Source organism: Heloderma suspectum, chromosome 8 (assembly GCF_057233095.1).
Source record: "Heloderma suspectum isolate Gila_16-S chromosome 8, 16-S_ref, whole genome shotgun sequence".
NCBI lineage: Eukaryota > Metazoa > Chordata > Lepidosauria > Squamata > Helodermatidae > Heloderma > Heloderma suspectum.
The window spans coordinates 529,859-549,742 of NC_139465.1; the positions used below are offsets into that span (position 1 = coordinate 529,859).

Consider the following 19,884-nt stretch of genomic DNA (forward strand, 5'->3'; position numbering starts at 1 on the left):
GCAAAAGCAATCCCATTCTTTTTTAAGATTGCGTTTTTGGAATAGACACAGATTGGCCCAATTCTTCTGTTCCTAAAAAACTTGTTTGCAACCATCCTGAGTGTGTCATGGGATTAGCTGTAAAGTGCAGTAAAATTAAGATCTCTTGGGAAAGGAAGCTTCCCATTAAGCTTCATTACACTTCCTTGCAATCCAGTCATCAGTCTCATATCCATTCCTCTGTTCTAATCTTGCCTGGTTATCTGTTCCCACTATATTAACCCCTCCATCCATCGTGACTATGCAGCCGAGTTTCTCTCAAGAATGTCACTCTGTAACACAGGTAGGCCGATGTTGCCCTCATGCTCTGCTTGTGGAGTGCTTGTGGCCACTGTGTGAAAAAGCAGGCTGGGCAAGCTAGGCCTTTGGTCCACTCCCACAGGGTCTTCTAACAATCTCATGTTCTTGTGTACTTCAGAAGGAGACTAGACCAGACCAGCAGAGCAACCCTTGAATGGATTGCTTTAGATTCATGAACGAACTCCTACTTCTTTGCTCCTCAAGTCCATCAAATGTTCTTGTTCCAGGTTTCTAATCACTACAGGAGACTGACCCATTAACTTCTTTGGAAACAGTTATTTTAGCTTGAGATCCAACTGTTCCAAATTTTGAACTGCAACAACATACATACCTAACTGAATAAAGCAGCTGACAAAAGATTTAGTGACCTTCAATCTGTCCTGCAGCCAAACATTGTCAGGCAAATATACTGATAGAAACTTAGAGTCTAAACAAGATCTTCAAAACATGTATACCATTAAAATGATTTTTTTAATCAAATAACATGAATTACAAACCACACTGAGCCCTTACACAAGTCAAATGTATACCTCCTCACACTTTGTGTCTGAAGTTAACACCACATTAGTGATAGATTAGCAAGGACTATTAGCAACCATCTCAACTCAGTTGCTCCCAACTCACCTGGAGAAAACAGAGAAAAGACCATAACCCTACAATTAAATATTGAAGGGTTGTGGGGGCTGTATTCCTATCACAATGAGTCCACACAGCCTACAACACAGCCTGGGAGAAGGCACCAAACACAACGAGAACCACAGCTGCACCTGCATTCCAGAGTGTTGATCTGACTATATGGGCCTCGATGGTTTAAAGAGTTCTCAAAGCCAGAAGATCCAGTCCTCTCAGCCTTGTTCAGCCCTGGCACAGCAGCTCTTTGTCTGTGGGTCACAGCAGGGCCCACTGACGTGACCCTTAAAGCCGAGGCAATCTTGCCCATGAGCCAGGTGTCGTAGGAGGACTTTTCCCCTCTCTCAAGTGAAGTGCAGGTAACTGCGGTTACTCCTCACCCAGGAGCCAAAAACCTGGCCTCGCAGCTCCTGCCAAGCCTCTTGGTAATGGACAGCAGCTTCCTTGTAGTCCCAGTAAGTCTGCAGTTTCTTAGCTCTGAGGAAGAGGAACAAAAAGGCTTTAGGCAGGTTCCTCACCTGTTCAGCTTCCCCCACCCCTTGAACAGCCTCCCGTTACCACTCCTGGGCCATGCCTGGACAAACAAGACAAGACCATTCCAGACCCCTTCCAAAGGCTGAAGAAAGCTTTCGCAGGATACTAGTAGGAAGGAAAGGCCCCAAGCAGCTCCACTTGCACCTGCCCTTGTTGCAAGGGGGAGGCCCACACAGAGCTCAAAGGTCAGCAGAGGAAACTAGCTTGAACAACCACTGCTTGGCAAGATGCTGAAAGTGGAGGCTGGCAGGACAAGAGTGAAATTGCAGGGACTGGAGACACTGTAGAAAGGCTAGTGGAGGAGAGAAAACCTAGACCTGAATACCTTCTGGTGTGTTTTCTGGCAGAAGTTCTCATTGGCCATCTGTGAAAGGCTCAGGCCAAACAAAAGCTTTGCACGCACTGCCAATGTTTAAATAAAAAAGTTACACAAGTCATGAGGCTGCTGCCCGCCACGCACAGATGAAGCTCCAGCTGTAGTATCTGGCACACTCCAACCATCTGCAGTCCTGCTCTCGTCAGCATCTTTGCTGGAGAAAAGGCAGGTTTCACCACTCTCCTGGTAACTTTGTCTACCCTGGATAGGTAAGCGACAGGGAAGGCATTGGAGGGCAAGATGTGTGGAGAGGGGAGGGCCAATATGCAGTGGGTCTGGAGACGCAGACAGAAAGGACGGAAGTGGCTCTCAGCGCTCGGGTATCATGCCGTCTTCAGCAAGCTGCCTTGACGCAGAGGTAGCACTCCCTCCTGCACACGGAAGTATGACCACTTCTAATCCAAACCACCTGCCTGCTCACCAGTCCCTGCCTCCCAGAGACAGACAGGAAGCAGGCCAGAGGCAAACAACATTCCAAAGAAATTGCAAACCACACACAGCCTGGAGGGAGACACACACAGGAAAGAGGCCAAGGGCAAATGAAATCCCCGGAAATTGCACAGTTGCAGAAAGCCGGGGGGGGGGGGGGGCTATGCAAGGAGGTAGCATTTCCCACTGGGACAAGCAACACAAACCTCCCATATCTGAGTCAAGCCCAGACCTTCCCAAAGAGCTGCTGGAACAGCCCATCTGCTTGTCCAAGCCAGCCCTGAACTGAACACACCATTGCCTAATAACAGTAGGAAAGGCTACAGTTGCTGCTGCTGAAGTAGCGCATGTGCAGAGAGTGAGGCAAAGCAGAGGACTGGACAGGGCAGGTCCAATGCTGAGAACGGGAGCAGCCAGAAGCCTGATCCTGCAAGTGCTCATGCAGACGCTTAACAGCAATACAACCAAAACAAACAGCAGAGCAATAAAAGCAAAGGATGAGGGGCACAGCATGAGGAAACCACCAGACAGGAAGAAGCTGAACAGAGAAACAGCCCGAGATGGAGGGTAAGGAAGTCAACATTAGAAGAGAGGCAGGACAAGGGCCCTGCTGCTTAGAACATCTGTCAGGAAAGGGAGGAACTGGCCCCCTTCTGCTGTTATGTACAGCAATTACAAAAAGGGGGAAATTCCTCACCTCAGCGTTTCTGGCAGATTCTCTGGTGCAATGCTGGCCACCAACTTCAGGAATGCATGGAAGAGTTCCACTTTGCAGATCCGAGACCTGTCAGCAACAGGAGACCACGTGCCAATCAGAAGCCTCATTGCAGAACAGACAAGGAGGTCCACGTCACACCCTGTTGGCCATCCTAGGCAATGCTTTGATACACTCCCACCCCAAAGACCACCGAATTGCTTCTTGCAAGAACTCTGCTTTATCATAAGCTGATCTCTGCCACAAGCAAGGCTTACAGGAGGATAAAAAAATCAGATTCATAGAATCATAGAATAGTAGGGTTGGAAGGGGCCTACAAGGCCATCGAGTCCAACCCCCTGCTCAATGCAGGAAACGCTGAATCCCCAAAGCAGACTGGTGCAGTCAGCAACACCTAATGCTGGAGTGCTGGGCAGAAAACAACAGAATGACATTTAACAGGGATAAATGCCAAGTTCTGCACCTAGGAAAAAGAAACCAAATGCACAGTTACAAGATGGGGGATACGTGGCTCAACCACACTACAAGCCAGAAGGATCTTGGAATTGTTGTCGATCACAAGCTGAATATGAGCCAACAATGTGATGTGGCTGCAAAAAAGGCAAATGCCATTTTGGGCTGCATTCATAGAAGCATCGCTTTCAAATCCCGGGAAGTACTAGTTCCCCTCTACTCAGCACTGGTTAGGCCTCATCTGGAGTACTGTGTCCAGTTCTGGGCACCACACTTGAAGAAGGATGCAGACAAACTGGAGAGGGTTCAGAGGAGGGCAACCAAGATGATCAGGGGACTGGAAACAAAGCCCTATGAAGAGAGACTGAAAGAACTGGGCATGTTTAGCCTTGAGAAGAGAAGACTGAGGGGAGATATGATAGCACTCTTCAAGTACTTGAAAGGTTGTCACAGAGAAGAAGGCCAGGATCTCTTCTTGATCATCCCAGAGTGCAGGACACGGAATAATGGGCTCAAGTTACAGGAAGCCAGATTCCGGCTGAACATCAGGAAAAACATCCTGACTGTAAGAGCAATACGACAATGGAACCAATTACCTGGGGAGGTGGTGGGCTCTCCCACACTGGAGGCCTTCAAGACGAGGCTGGACAGCCATCTGTCAGGGATGCTCTGACTTGGATTCCTGCACTGAGCAGGGGGTTGGACTCGATGGCCTTGTAGGCCCCTTCCAACCCTACTATTCTATGATTCTATCCCCAAAGCAGACTGGTGCAGTTAGCAGGCTACGAGGCAGCCTGCATCTCAAGACATTTTGTTGTTAAGGGTCTAGTTCTCATGGTTGCCGATATTTTTAAGTGGTGCCTACAGATGCAGAAATTATGTCATTAAAAAACCTGTTTACAGATGTCATGATTAAAAATCTAAAACTGTCAAACTCTACCAGCCCAATTATTTTTATAGTGCTTTTCTGCCAGAGCCACCAATGAAAACACACACAAAAACAAAACATCATAAAACCAGTAAGTCATAATTAAAACAAAATATCCTACAAATGAAACAATTTTAAAGGCCAGGTTAAAACAGAGGTAGTGGGCTCTCCCAGACTGGAGGCATTCAAGACGCGTCTGGATAGCCACTTGTCAGGGATGCTTTGGCCTTGGATTCCTGCAGTGAGCAGGGGGTTGGACTTGATGGTCTTGTAGGCACCTTCCAACCCTACTATTCTATGATTCTAGCTGTCTCGATACCTTTTCTGAAAGCAGAGAGGGGCGACCTCCTAAAACCAGATGTCCTGGGAAGGCACACCAAGGCCAGGAGGAGGAGACGGCACTCATCCGTCTCCTCCTCCTGCCTCAGAAGCCAGCATCTCTGACCAGCATGGCTGGTTGTCGCTGGCAGTCCTATCGTGCTTGTTATCAGTCCAATCCCATTTTAAAGCTACTCGCTTATACTAGTTGCCACCCCAGCCTTCGGTGTCCACTCATCGTAATGCACAATGGCAACCCATCCATTTCAGCAGAGGGAGGAAAAGAGACTTTCTGTAACACTTCATTTTATCCATCTCAACTTGGTCTCTCGCCAGCTATCTTCATTTATCTAAACGACCCACCCCTTCCCCTGCACAAGTGCTGAAACCCTTGTACAAAAATAACAAAGGTACGTGCTGAGAGGCCAGACTGAGCAATACAGAAACCTTCTTAAACAGCCACCAACATGGTGGGACCATGTACTGCAATCCACCCCTTCCTCCCCATCACTGCTTTCTAGACTGGTTCTACCCCCATGGTGGCCTTTCTGATGCAGAGCTGCCAGGACTGAACACAAGGATGTCACACAGACCTGGATTTTGGCAGCTTTATCATCTCTCCCTCTCCACCCTCTTACTCCTGTTCTCAGCACAAAATATGCCCCGTTTCACTGCTGCTCCTACTGCGTGTGATGCCCAAGGTTTTGTTCCAGGGTTATCTCAGCATGGCTGTAATTTAGGCCCCATCAGGGTGTATTTGTAGCTCAGGTTGATTCACTGTAGTCTTGTGGATTATTTCCCATTTGAGTGTGTCAATTTTGCTAAGTGGTTTCAGCTTTCAGACACACATGAGGAAGCTCTTCGTGGCATGCTTGGGATGTTCCTGTCTGTAGTGAGTTTGACAGTGGAAGAACTGGTGAGGAGTCAGGAACTTAACCGACACAGTGTCCTATATGCTGTTTCTATATGCATACAGATGTGCATAGCCTAACATAGTGGGCAGATATTAGTAACTAAATAGGTCTCTATAATGGGCAGTGTTTAGTAGGCTTCTTACCTGTCAAGATTGGTATCAAGTAGGCACCAATCAATATGTTAACAATTGCCAGCTGTCTGACACTGATAAAAGTGTAATCCTCATTTCAGCAGATACGCAGATGCCTAATTTCCGTCTGTTTGCTTCACCTTTCTAAGCGTATAAGGGTGTGATGTTTTATCTCACCGAGGAAATAAAGAGGATGTTTTCCCTGCCCCCCTGGTGTTGGAATGTCTTAGTCTTAAAGTAATTCATTTATCTGCTTGTGATGCTTTGAGCATGTTCTCGAATATCAGAGAAAAGTATAAAAGATTGGGTTAAGGCCCTACCTATCTGGTCTTGCTCCATGGAGGAATATGTGCATATACCAGCCTGAAGGATTGATTATCAGTCCTGGGGGGATGTCTCATATATTGAGGGGACGAAGATAAACACTTAGCTGTGGCGAAGGTGTCGGCTTCAACCAGCCAAAGGAATGTGTGAGGTTTCTTTTATTATTCTTTCTGTATCCATTTATCATCTTTGTGAAATCAATACGTTACACTGATCCATTTGTGACTTTGTTTCACTTTGGGAATCCTCGGATCTGGTTTGGCTGGGACCTGACAAAATCAGGGCCCCTAAACGGTTACACTGGCCTACATTTGCAGAAAACACCAGCTTCACTGCCTCACTAGCGACCGGTGTCTCTCACAATTGTTTCACCACTCCAAGTAGGGATTCTAGTAGATCATGTTTCTCTCCCATTCCCCTCTGAAAAGTGTCCACAACTTGCTCCACAGAGGACCTTTGTTTGATTCCAGAAGGCTGTAAAGGGATCTGTCGCAGACCCACAACCTTCCCGTGTGCAGACAATCCTCCTTCCACTTTTCCTTAAAGCACCACAGCCAGGATACAAAGTCGTATTGTCCAAGTGGCAGGTGCTGCTGGGCTGCAGAGAGAGCACTCCCCAGCCAGACCAGAGACAAGCCAATGTCCCTCGGCAAGACCAAGCAACTGATCTGCTGCCAAGCGGCATCACTCCTCACCAGGCAGCCTGGCATAAGCAGCAGGGAAAGCCAAAACCTGGCAGAGCAGCAGCCTGCCCATACTCAGGCAAAGGTTTTGGATACCTAAAACAATCAGGCCTGCATCCCGCATCCATCCAAAAGGCTGTATTGGCTGCACTCATTGATTCTGATTTCACCTAGTCTAATCCATCCAGTCTATCTGATGGTTTTATACCCTGCCCTTCAACAAGTTCCCCAGATATTTTACAAAGGGGGGGGTTGTTTTTTAAGTGATGATGGCATTGTTAATTCTTCTGATCGTCAGCTACCATGGAGACTTGATGCAGCAGTGGCCTACGTAACATTTCCCGTTCATTTATGGGAATTGCCAAGGCATGGGGTGGGGAAAGAGACCTCATGGGGAATATCACCTGCTCTTAACAAACCAGTCAGTGAGGAAATCAACTCTGGAAGCTTTTCTCACAATAGCTGGGAAGCGTTTCAAACAGTTATAACCTGAGTTAGTTTTCTACGTAGCACCTCTGATCTTTGGGCCCCAGAAGTATACTCCCAATGGCAGCTGCCACGGAGTTCTAGGTTTATAAAGACCAAATTCAATGCTAACACATATCAGCTCCCTCAAATATTCCTCTGCAGGGGACAGATAAGGAAACATCCATCACAAAACCATTTTTTAGAACGGGACGAGGGAACGGGGCTGGCTGTCATGGTCTGCGACTTCCCTCTTCTCTGAACTTACACTGGCTTGGACATGCACATATCACCCCAAGGAGTCTGTGTCTGTCTGTCTGACACACACATACATTCAAGCGCAAAAGGGCTCAGAAAGGATGGGCCACGGCTGCAGCAGCAGCAGCATGGAAACCATACTCTTCCCAAGGCCCAGAAGGGCTGCAGCAACCACCCCCCGCTTACCTGGACGTCAGGCTTCCAATCCCTTTCTTGGTTGTCCCCTGCTTGAAGCCCTGTGAGGTGACGTCTAGTGGATGATCTGGAACAGCACTCCAGCTGATAGCTGGCAAACAGAGGATAACAGAGGAGTGACTTGCCACAGAACTACACAGTGGTGGCAACACCAAGCGCTGTCTTGAAGGCCCCAGCAGTCCAGCCCCTTCAGGGGAGTCAGTTTTCACAGACAGCCCATCCCACATTGTGACCTTTGCTCCTACAACTTGACCAGGCGTGGGCCTCCCGCTTCACCTTTCCTCCTTTGCTGCCTCTTATGCTGGCAGCCCCTTCTCTAAACACCTCTATGGGACAACTCCCACCCTGCCTTGAAAAACTCCAGCAAAGAACCCCGACCGCCACAGGACAACCTGCCTGCTGCCGCCTCTACACACATTCGGCCCTGGCCTCTCCTTGACCTGCCTTTGCCATCTTCCCTGCAAGCTCCTCATATTGGCTGCTGCTGTTATTCTGTGAACTGCCATATTCACTGGTGGTTCTCTACAGATACTTATTTCAAAGATTCTACTGATGCAGCCAAGAAGGAATGTTGGGGCTTACCGTGACACGTTCATTTTCCGCAGTGGATGGAGGATATCCTTGGATGGGTTGGGACTAAAAGTTATGACAGGCACAGGAACAGAGAAATAACATGGAAGGCAGAACAAATGCTCCCTGTTCATCAGAAAAACTCCTGAACCTCACCCCGCAGCAAGAAGTGCTCCCTCCACGGAGCGAGGGATGTCCTCCAACCACAACAGGAAATGAGTACATCACAGGAAGTCCCAACGTTCCTTTTTCTTGCAGCGGAGAAGGATATCCTTGGATGGACACAGAATAGCAGTACCCACTAAATAGGCCTCTCACCTCTTTTATCCCACCCTTTCTAGTCCTAGGCTGTATTGGTTGTGTGGACACTGGGCTTACAAAACTTTACCTTTCAATTGGAAAGGGCTGTGTACAATGGGAAGACTTGTTCCAGGGTTTCATTTCCCAAACATTCCACATTATGAATGTGCTAGAAATGTAGGGATCAAACTTTACAAAAGGGGAGAAAAACCATTAATAAAATGACCATCTGGACTTCATCAGTTTTCCAGAGCTTTTATCCCATAGTTAAGAGTGGCAGAATTAGAAAAGGCTGTAAGAAAAATATCAGCTACTTTAGAAATAATGTGGAATGTAACAGCTGATGCAATATTAGAACTTCAAAAGGAAGTAAAGGACCTATCACAAATCACATTAGAAAATCGATTGGCTCTTGATTTTCTACTCACAGCACAAGAAGGGGTTTGTGCTGAGGTAAACTCCTCATGTTGTACTTTTGTTGACAGGTCCAATCTTAACAGAGGTAAACACCATCAAAGATACATTGGAAATTTTTCATGAAATAGCGGAAGAAGCAGTTCCCGAAGAACGGGATTTATGGAGCTGGCTAACAAAACCATTAGGAACATTCGGAAAATAAATTTTGAAAGTAACTGTTATGATACTATTAATTTTTGTTGGTTTCTATAAATATGCTTCATTTGAATTAAATGCAGTGCTTCTTGCATGTTGAAAAAGGCTAAACAAACACTGAACCCAGCAGAGGTGGAACAAATGGTATTGCAAGAGTACCAGCAGATAGAGCTGAATGTAGAAGGAGAATATTTAGAAGTCTTGGATATAGTGAATGCTGAAGAATAAAGTGAAACTAACTGAGTTTCAAATGGGGTAGTGTAGGAGAAAATAAGGCAAAAGATAAAAGAGATAGTGGTTCAAGCTTCTGTGCTTTAGTTCAGGCTTTAAGGGCTGCTGGGCCTTGTAGCTGGGAAAGCAGTTTGCAATAAAAAGGGCAAGGGTGGAAGAAATATGCTGTATGCTAATAATATTTTTAGGAGAAGCTAAATATTTTTAGCTGCCAATGGCAGCTAGAGGGATGTTGGTGCTAGAGATGGCAGCAGCCTTTGGGGAATGAGCAGATCCCCCCGGTTACAGCAGAAGCAAAGGCCTCCTAACACAGAGAGAGGCAGGCTCTGATCACCTTGCCAGGGTCATCATGGAGACCCTTTGCCCCATGATGTAGGAGGAAATAAATAATCAGAAAGACCTTGATATGTTTGAAGTAAACACTGACGGCAGGCTTGACATCCAATTTGTGCCATTCCTTCATGACTGGTTTGCCTGAATGGGGACAAAAGGCAGGTAGGAGCAACTCCTGTACCCTGTGAATCAGAGAATTAACCTTCGGAACAGAAGCCAGGTCCAGGACCGGTCTGGGTGAAAAATGTACATCTCCATGGCCATTAAAACTCCCTCCCAGTTCTGATACCCTTCATGCCAGTGACGGAAACTAGCAAAGGACTTTCCAGGACAGAAAACTGAGGGGAAATCTGGCTGAAAAGGAGAATGGTCAGGGCCAACTTCCTTTAAGTCCCAAATGAGGCATCTGCGAACTGTAGGTGCTTTCCAGAGGGCCAGCCCTCTCATGAAGAGCTTGACATCAGGACAGGCAGCCAAACAGCCTCCATGCCTCTTGAAGAAGTTGTAGAAACACTGGCATCTGCCTCTTCTGAGGGTTTTAGGGAGAGACCCTGCTCCAGTGCAGCCCGGGGGACAGCAAGTGTAACCCTTCAACCCTCATTTCACTGCATCTATCCCTTTACTTCTGTACCACCTAGGGAAGGCCCTCCAGAGCTTCATAGATTCTGTTGGTGGAGGCCCTGAAAGAAGCCAGGATGCTCTCTGTGACCTTCCCCTGCTAGACCTTACGCTCCACCTACAACCATTCCATAACCAGCATGTAGCTGAAACCATCTGGACACAGGAAGAAGCTGAGATTCTTCTACTGCAGCACCACCAGATCCAAGCCCTCCTTGGCCAGATGAGGGCTGCTACGATTCCCTGGGACTTCACTCAAATTCTGCAGAGTGCTCTTGCTATCAGGGCTGTCACTGGAAAGGCTTACAGAAGACGACCTCAAGACCAGGGGATGAAGAAGGTCCATGCCTTTAGCACCCACTGCCCTGAACTTGCCCAGGGATCTGCTCACCCTGTTGTTTGCTGGTGAGGCGAAGAGATGAATGATGAGTTGCAATCACCTCCTGATGAGGCTGCTGCACAAGACCGGAATGAAATCTGGCTCCCAGGACAGGGAGGGTGCTGGAAGCCTTGCGGCCTTGGAATGGCCTTACCCGCCCAAACCACACTCTGGGAGCTTTTACAACCCATGAGAATGAAAACCTGGTCCAGAAACAGAGGCTATTGAGGCTCATACATTACGAAATGGTTATATTAATTGGATATGATCCACTCTTGCAAGCATGTGGACATCCCAGGTTTTCGTAATAAAAGTGTCCCGAGGCACGTCACAAAGTGTCCCGAGGCACGTCACCTGCAGGGATGCAGCCAGGTGCCCTGGAAATAGGGCACAGTTACACCACGACTGGTGGGCTTTTCTCCGTAGGCACTGGGCCTTTGAGGAAGCGCGCCCTAGGCAAGGAGGAGAACGTGGCACTGCTACTGAGGGGCCCTTCCCCGAGACTCCAGGGCTCCCAAACTGAAGGCTTGGAGGGCTTTGAGAAAGCTCCTCCACAGACATCTCGCTCCTTGTGTCACAGAGTAGGAACGTGACACAACAAGCTAGTTGGATGGAGTGAGAAGTGACCCATCTCACTTGAGGAGGAGGAGCGTGCCCGGCTTCCCTCCTTGAGGAGGATCTATTTAAACCATCGACAGAACACAGGGTGAAAAAAGCCGTCTTTGACAATAGGAAAAGGGATGAGCCCTGAATACCCTCCTCGGGCTGGGAGTCATCAAACGCCTGTCATCTTTGCTGCTGCCTCAAAACAGTTTCCATGCCCCAGCTGGGAGGGAAGCCATCTCACTGCCACTTCCACCCTACTTCCACGGGCTACGATGAAGGCGGGAAACAGACTCAACAGTCTGGCAGCTCTGAGTGGGGATCGTGCCCGGGCAGCTGGACTGAAGCCCCTTAGCCAGCCTCCTCAGCGCCCTCCCAAGCTGGATCTCCCAGTCAGGGTCAGAACTGTGCATGGGGAACCTCCAGATAACCCCAGGCTGGATTCCTCAGACCAAAACCCCAACAGCACGCATGTAAGCCGGGCACTCAGTGCCTGGTCCTGACAAAACCGCCTCAGAAAATGTGTTGTTTGGATCCGGATCTCAGGATCTTGTCTAGAAACATCTGCCTCAGAGTCAGGCAGGAACAAAACTGGGAGCTGGCTGCTCCTGCACTTCAGGCCTTGGGAGCATGTTGCTGCCTATCAGGGCAACCCATCCAAGGGGAGCCTCCCTCCGCTGCAGGAAAATGGCTTCTTATGCCAAACAGTAACCTGATCAGTAACACCGCTGGCTCTCTCTAACGGATCCTCTCTGTTTATCCATCGTTAGCACAAATGCCACCTGGACCCAGAAGGTCTCTTGCTCCAGCTTCTCACGTGGGTTGTGGTGGTTTCGTTGAGATGACAACTGATGTGGGAATCAGCGCAAGGTCAAGATCCGGCCTGCTTGGCTTCCAAAATGCACAAACAACACCATTGCCAGCAACCGCTCTCCCCCTGCACACGAGCAATGGCATGAAAGGGAAAGCCCAGATCCCTCCACACACACACACACACTTGCCTGCACCACTCGGAACCACTTTTCCTTGGCCTGGGGCACAGCCAGCTTGCACTGCTTTGCGGCTGTGGATGAAGCGCAGCTGAGATGGCAGGATCTCCAACTCCTGAACCCGGAATCCCTCTGGTAAACACATTATGGGCCGACACCTAGGCGGGGTTGGGGGAGCACAACTTTCAATCAGCAATCCTGTAAAGGCATCTGCTTGGGATAAGGAAACAAATGTGTTCTCACCGCACACCAAATGTCTCTACAAAGGGCTAATCCATTGGGTCTAAACCATCCCACAGTCCTGATGGAGGCATGCCCAGGCTGCAGATGCACTGGGCAAATGGAACAGAGAGCACAATTCAGTGCCCCGAGAAGTTTGGTTTCATTTATTTTTAAGAGGAGGTTTCTAGTCCTTAAGACTATAAAGAGAGGCATGAGGGCACCAAGCAAATTCCTGAGAAAATCTCAGAAGCTAGAAGGGAGCTAAGCAAGATTTTGGGGAAGGGAGAGAAGAGGGATTCAGGGTCATCCTGTGATTCTTTGCACCTCCCCCACCCCCATGACTAGCCAAGCAGCTTGATTTGCTTAACATAAGCAAGTCACTGGATTCAGCACGTCTGGGGGCGGAATGCAGGTTCTGTTGCATTTTAAGAGAGCTTTGGCTATCAGGCGGCACAGAGATGTAATATAGAAATGAGTGAGAAACCATAGAATAGTAGGGTTGGAAGGGGCCTACAAGGCCATCAAGTCCAACCCCCTGCTCAATGCCGATGCTGCAGCAGAAAGACTGGAGCATACCCAGAAGGGTGGAGGGGTCTCTACAAGCCAAGCCTCCTCCTTCCCAAGAAGTCATCTCTCCATGCGCTGGGAACCAAACCAGAAGAGCCACGAAGAAAAATGGTTAGCAGGTGTTTCCAAGAAGACCCATTTCTGGAAACGGAAACCACTGCAAAGCCCCAAGAGCCCACCCACCCGGCCCCTCTCGAAACAAAGGAGATGCCTGGCCCAGGGCTGTCTGAGCATGCACAGCGTCCGTGGTCAACTGTGCTTCCATAGCTGCCCATTGAGCAGCTTCTGTGATCCCAAGAGAACATCTGCTTCCAGGTCATCCTGCCCCCAAACGTTGGGGGTTTGCAAGGGGGGCAGCTATCAGACTCAAGCCCTGCAAGGGCCTTGGGCTAGCCCTGGCCAGCAGGCAGAACTCAAGGGGCCGTGAGTGCCCCGGCAGTCGGCCACCCTGGCCTGAGCTCACTCACCTTGCAACAATGGCCCTCTGCATGGCCTCCTGGCTGTAGGGGCACTGGCCTACCACCACAGCCGACAGGTAGATGGGCTGCTGCAGGAAATGCATCAGGAGGGCCCCCTGCCAGCCAAGCACGTTCCAGCGCGCCAGCTTATCGCTGCAAGACATGGAGGCTGTCTGGGCCCCACGGCCGGGCTTGATCCGTAGAAGCCCCACAGTGTGGTATGTGCTGCCTGGCTGCCGGGAGTCGCCCACCTCCCCTGGGACACACTTGGCCCCAGTCCTGTGGACATCCACCACTTTGGCTCCCAGACGGTCAGTGGCAGGAAGTTCATCACCACAAGCTGACTCGCTGGTGGGCTCTTTGGGTCTCTTGGGAGAGGGGCCAGCTGCAGTCTCTTGAGCTCCCCTTTTAGTTGCCTGTGTCACACCATCACTGTGCCCCTTACTGGGGGCCTTGAATGGATTGAGCGTCTCACAGGGCTGGTCCTCCACTTCCGTCACAGGGATAATGGATGCATCTCCACCTAGAGAAGGGGGGAGGCAGGACTCAGGACAGGGGCAGGGAGGGAAGGGGCACTCTCGTTCTCCCACCCCAGTGGAAGAAGACTCTCCCAGGGCCAGGAGCCCACACCTTCAAGGTGGCACACCCAAGACTGCTTCCGGTGAGGGCAACACCAGCCCTTGGGTGGTGTCCGCCACTGAACAGAAGCACAGCTGCCAACACCTCCTCTGGGGCCCCAGCCATACACCTCATGTTCTGTCTCAGTGGAATGCCAGGGAACTTCAGGCACCTTCCTCAGAGAGCACCGCCTGTACGTAGGTAGGCCGGCCGGCCAACCTCACTCAGCCATGCAGGAGCCACCCTACTCTCCCCCTTCCAGTGGCTTTGAAGCCACAGATCCAAGGGTGCTCCAGGAAGTGGGTGTGGAATATGCTGGCAGAGCCATCTTGAAGGCCTTGTTCACCCACAGCCCCTGTGCCCACCAGTGACCTCTCAGTTGTCAGGGAGATCTTAGGCACAGCAGAGTTTGGACAGATTTACCGTCATCCCCAGCAACACTGTCCAAAATAGAAGCCAACATCCAAAGCAAGGCCTCCACCCTGCGCCTGGCTTTGTGTGAAAGAGTTATCCCTTGCAATGTTTCAACCAAGCTTCACAGTCACAGCTGGAGGTGGGGGTGTTGAGCCACCCAGAAGTGTGGGAAGGGGACCCTCATCCAGGCTATACGTACTTAAACATCATAACCTGCCTTAGCATTCGGGGAATTTTCAAGGAGCCTTAGAGTAATCAAAACAAATGTGTTTAAAAGACTCTAAAACTACATCTATAACAAACATAAACACCAGTAAATCAGTAATTAAAAACATAAGTTGTATTCTTACATTTACATCAAGCCAGACCTCCCCTCAAAGGAGTGATATCAACCCCACCCTCAGCCCACAGCACTCTCCTGACAACCCTGTGGCGAGAGAAAGAGATGGGCCCAAGTCGACCCACCCAGGGAATCTCCCCAGTCCAAGGCCAGGACACTCTCAACTGCGCCAAAACAGCTCTACAATCTGTTGGCCCATTCAGAAGCCAGCCTCTTTCATAGAAGAGTTAGAAGGGGCCATTTAGGCCCTTGGGTCCAAAACCCTGTTCAGTGCAGGAATCCAGCTTAAAGCATCCCTGACAGACAGCTCTCCAGGCTCTGCTTGGATGGATCCCTCCAGTGACGGAGAACCCACCACCTCCCTAGCCAGTCAAGTTCCATTTTCTGACTGCTCTGACCATTAGGTAGGTTTTCCTGATGTTCAATCAAAATCTGCCTTCCTGCGACTGAACCTCATTATTTTGTGTCGTGCAGTCTTGGCTGATAGAGAACAGGTTGCAGCTCTCTTCTGTGTGACAACCCTTTGACAGACTTGAACAGTGTTATCGTATCTCCCCCCCCCCCCATCTTTTCTTCTCAAGGCTAAAAATATCCAGTTCCTTCAATCTTCCCTTGACAGACATAGTTTCTTGCCCCCCGATAACCTTTAAACCCTCCACTCGCTCATGAGAGACCTCAAGTGCAACTGGGCCAGGCCAAGCCACCCCACAGCCACAAGGAAGGCGATCCCCCCCACCCCCAGCACAGCCAAAAGGCTGCTCTGACACACTCACAGGGTGTGTGGCTGGAGAAAAAAATAAAGCTGACATCCGCTTTGAGAATCCACTTCCCTTCCTCGGTTCCTGGTATGAAGATACTGGGCTCCTGGCATACAGCTGCCAGCCACAGCTGGTGAAGGAGGTACCTGTTGGACAAAGGGATAGCTCAGCATTAGCACCTCTCCCTGAGGGCATCTGAGCCTAATGGGATCCCTGGGTGACACCAACGCAGTCAACGGTGTCTGCCGAGGGGCAGAACAGAGCCTCCCCTTCCAGAAGAGGATTGGGACCAGAGCAGTGGCTGGCAGGAGGGCTTCTGGCAGTACCAGCATCTCGCCCAGGATTAGGGCAATACAGAAAGGCCTGAAACGCTGGGCAAGTCATCTCCATGTGCATCTCCAAGAGAGAAGGCACCCACAGGCCTGCCACAACCACTTCTGGAACGTCATCCAAACCAGATGTCCAACATTATGCTTTGCACGGCTCTCAAGCAGGATCCAAGTAACCCCCGCTAGTTTCTCAGAGACAGAGGAAAAAGTGGCCCTTCCACACTTACACCAAGAGGAAACACTCAGGGCCCAACTCATTTTCAGGGCAGTAGAGATGAAAAAGGAGGCCCCCAAATGGGCTGCCAATTCCTGAGAACTGGCTGTTTCCCAAGCCCTGCAGAGCAGAGTCCCCAGAAAGTCCCCTTGTGCGCCTCACTCACCTCTGGAAGCTCCTCTTGGCCACCACTTCTGCATGGCTGTCATTGAGGACATCCCCTGCAAAAACAGCAACACCAAACTCAGAGAAGCAAGCAGCAAAGAGGGCGTGGGCCTGCCCCGCTTTGCTCTGACAAGCTGGACCAGCTGAGTGGACTCCGGCAGGGTAGGAGCCCGCTTACCGGTTGTCCTCATTCCGGACTGCCCAATGCATTTCGTTCCAGTTCCCATGGCAACAATTTCCTTCATTCCTGGGGGAGGGGAAACACAGCTGGAAAGGGGGGGCCAGGCCCTGAGGTGCAGGAGAGCAAGCGTAGGGCTTGGGGAGGGGGGCCCGCACAGACCCGGGCCCGTCACCTCCCAGGCCCTAAGAAGAGAAACTGTGGCGCTTCCCCGGGGAAGGCCCCGCCCCGCCCCGGGAACAAGCAGCGCCAGCCCGGCTTCGCTCCCGTGGCCCGTCCGGCCCGGCCGCCGCAGCCACGGCCGCCGGCCCGGCCCGGCCCCGCCCCGCCCCGCCCCGCCCCGGCCACGCGGGAGGGGGCTCGCCGCCGGCTGGGCCACCCAACCAGCCGGCGGAAAGGCCCGAGAAGCGGCGGCGGCCGGCCTCCAGCAGGGGCGCCCCGGGCCACCAGGCGCGGCGCGGCGCGGCTCGCCCGAAGCGCCCGCGGCCCGCCCCGGCTCACCTGGCCCCCGCCGCTGGCCCGCCTCCGCCTTGAGCACCGCCGCCAGCAGCGTCCACTCGCGCCCCGCCGCCGGCTTGCCTCGCTTGGGCAGCCGCCGCGCGTAGTGCGCGTAGCACGCCGCGGCCACCGCCGCGGCCCCTCCGCACCGCGCCACGGCGGCGGCGGCGGGCGGGCGCGGCAGGCCGGCCGTGTCCCGCGGGCGGGGGCGCTCGGGCGCGCTCCCCGCGGGCCCGCGCGGCCGCCCCAGCGCGCCCGCCGCGCCGTGAGGGCGGCCGCCGGGGCCGCGGCGCCTGGGCGGGGCCGCGCGGCTCCCGCTTCTCGCGGCCGCCGGGCGCGCGCGGCCGCCGCCCTCCTCTCCCGGGCAGCCGCGGCGGAGGGCCGCCCCTTCGCCCGCGGGCGGGCGCCGGGCCGCTTCGGCCGCCGCCGCGCTGTCTGCGGAGCTGCCCGCGGCCTCTGCGCGGGAGGAGCCGCCGCGCCCCGAGGCCGCCCCCTGCGGTGAGGGGCCGCCCTGCAGCGCGGCATCTGGCCGGCCGCTCCGCGCGATGTGCCACAATGCAAACCGTTTACAGACAATAAAACACCATTTTCTGAAATTTCCCTAGCCCACCCCGAGCGCCTGCCGGAACAACCAAGTTTTCAACGCGCCGCGGAAGCTCATTAAAGAGGGGGCATGGCGGAGTTCCCTAGGGAGGGCGTTCCACAGAGTGGGGGCCACCACAGAGAAGGCCCTCTCCCTCGTCCTCACCAGCCTAGCTGTCCTGGCTGATGGGACAGAGAGAAGGCCATCCGAGGCTGATCTTGTTGAGCAGCCTGTCTGGTGTTGCTGGAGGCACTCCTTAACTTCTCTCCCTGCTCCTAGTAGATAATCTTGTAGACTTCAGGGGCCACAGTGAACTCTTGTCCTCTTTTGCAATGTATCGTGAATTGTAAACACCCTGTAACCCAAAACATTTAAGTGTCCATCAAGATCATGAAATGTGAAAAGGTTAACTTTTAACCTTTCCATGTCATGTGCATATGACGTATTCTAGCCCAGGTCAGGAAAGGGAGGTGTGAATGGAAAATGGCTTTATTGCAGGAAGGCCAGATAGGGGTGCTCTGGTATGTGCCGAAGATTGCCAAAGTATCAGTAACAGAAGATGGAAATGGGCCAATAAAAGAGGGGTATCTGTAGATGTTTTGATAATGGAGGACAGCACGTTATGACCACAGAAACAACCTTGAGAGATGTCGGGGAGTTGGAAGGAGGTGTCCATCTGTCAGTATTTGGGGCATGGTGTATTACCAACAAAGAACATACTGAACCCCTCCTTGATCTCATGAGCCCCAACAAGGGAAAAGGGTATAAAACCCCTGCATCTGCCATTGATCAGGACAGGCATGGTTGCATCTGGATCCTTTGTATGTGCACATACCAACAGTACCCTCAATCCACGGGACACATATTAAGTGCTCTGGCCAAGTACTTGATAGCATGTGGTGAGTATGCGTTGGGTAGAATTCAGAGAAAGGATTTTAATGTCTGGGGCTTAGATAAGGCGCAGTTATCTTTGTTCTGTCATACTTACTGTTTGGGATATATGACAGCAGGCTTAGATTTGGGCCTGGCTGACACTGTGTCACCGTTATCTCAGTGGGCCGGTTGCGGTAATGACCTATCTGGAGCTGAGCAACAAATAGAGACTAACTGTATATTTAGTCATTTAATGCACCACATTTGGGTAACTATGTTTGGACCAAGAAGTGCTCAGCTTCTTGCAGATTGTTTTGTGATAAGCTCTTGCCTAAGAGGCACGCAACCTCTTACGCCTTAGAGAGCCTGAAACTCTTTGAGATTTCTTTGTAATTAAGTTTGTGCCTAGGGAGTGTGCATCCTCTTAAGCCTCAGAGAGAGTGCAACTCTGAGGAGGTTCTACTTTTGCTTATTTCTTTTATTTCAATAAATCTCCTTTTCTTTCACTTACATTGGTTGTGTGCGTGTTCTTCTCTACCTCATAAGATCCCAAACCTCTCAGCCTGATCAACTGAGTGGTCCTGGGTAAACTGAAATCCATATTTTACACACACACACACACACACACACACACACACCCAGGCAGCCTGGGCCTGGAAGGGCCTGGAAGGGCCTTTGCGGGGGGAGCAAGATGCGGCTGCAAAATCCCTCCCACAAGTCCTGGGCTATTCCCCGAAGCAGCTGCCCCTTTCGCCTCCCTGGAAGGCAGTCTTTCCTTAGGGCTTCGCCCTCTTCACATAGCCCACAGGAGCCCCTGCAGGGGATGTTGGCAGAGAGCAGCCACTGCCGCCCTGAAAGCAACCTCTTGCTGTGGCAGCAGCAACTCCCATGAGCCAGGCGTAAGCATTTGGCCAGCCATAATTTGACTGAGGCAGGCGAACCCAGAGGGGGAGAAGTTGCAGCCAATGCAACAAAATCCCCTCTTTAGCTCCAACAGCTTCTATTATAGGCTATAACACTGCCAGTGAAATCTGCTGGTGACTGATGGCGAGCTAAATGGTGCCATTTTATTACCGGGGTTACATGTGTTGTATTCAATCCAATTAAGATGTGCTGGGGTTGGTTAAAATCTTTGCTCAAGCACTGAGCAAGTTTCCAATCCTTAAAATTATCTCTTCCTCTGGCTGTAAAGACAACACGATGTTGCTGAGACACCTTGGGCTAGATGGGCCACAGCAGAATCAGAGGGAAGGGGAAACATCAACCCTATTCTCTGCTGGCAAAGACCTACTGTTCGTATATGAAAGGGTAGGGGGTTCTCACATCCTCCAGAAGTCATC

General features: G+C 51.3%; 1 protein-coding gene across 1 annotated transcript; it reads right to left on the minus strand.

The window, feature by feature from the left end:
- Positions 1 to 791: 791 nt before the first annotated feature.
- Positions 792 to 19,883, minus strand: ADAT1 (adenosine deaminase tRNA specific 1). Its single transcript, XM_084812413.1, has 10 exons — positions 19,836 to 19,883; positions 17,092 to 17,689; positions 16,591 to 16,659; positions 16,414 to 16,468; positions 15,720 to 15,850; positions 13,584 to 14,097; positions 12,340 to 12,485; positions 7,684 to 7,783; positions 3,006 to 3,092; positions 792 to 1,446 (listed from the first exon to the last, which is right to left on the minus strand). Exons 1-10 carry the CDS (start codon positions 19,881 to 19,883, stop codon positions 1,314 to 1,316), a joined length of 1,881 nt encoding a protein of 626 aa, XP_084668539.1. The 3' UTR covers positions 792 to 1,313.
- Position 19,884: the final 1 nt, after the last annotated feature.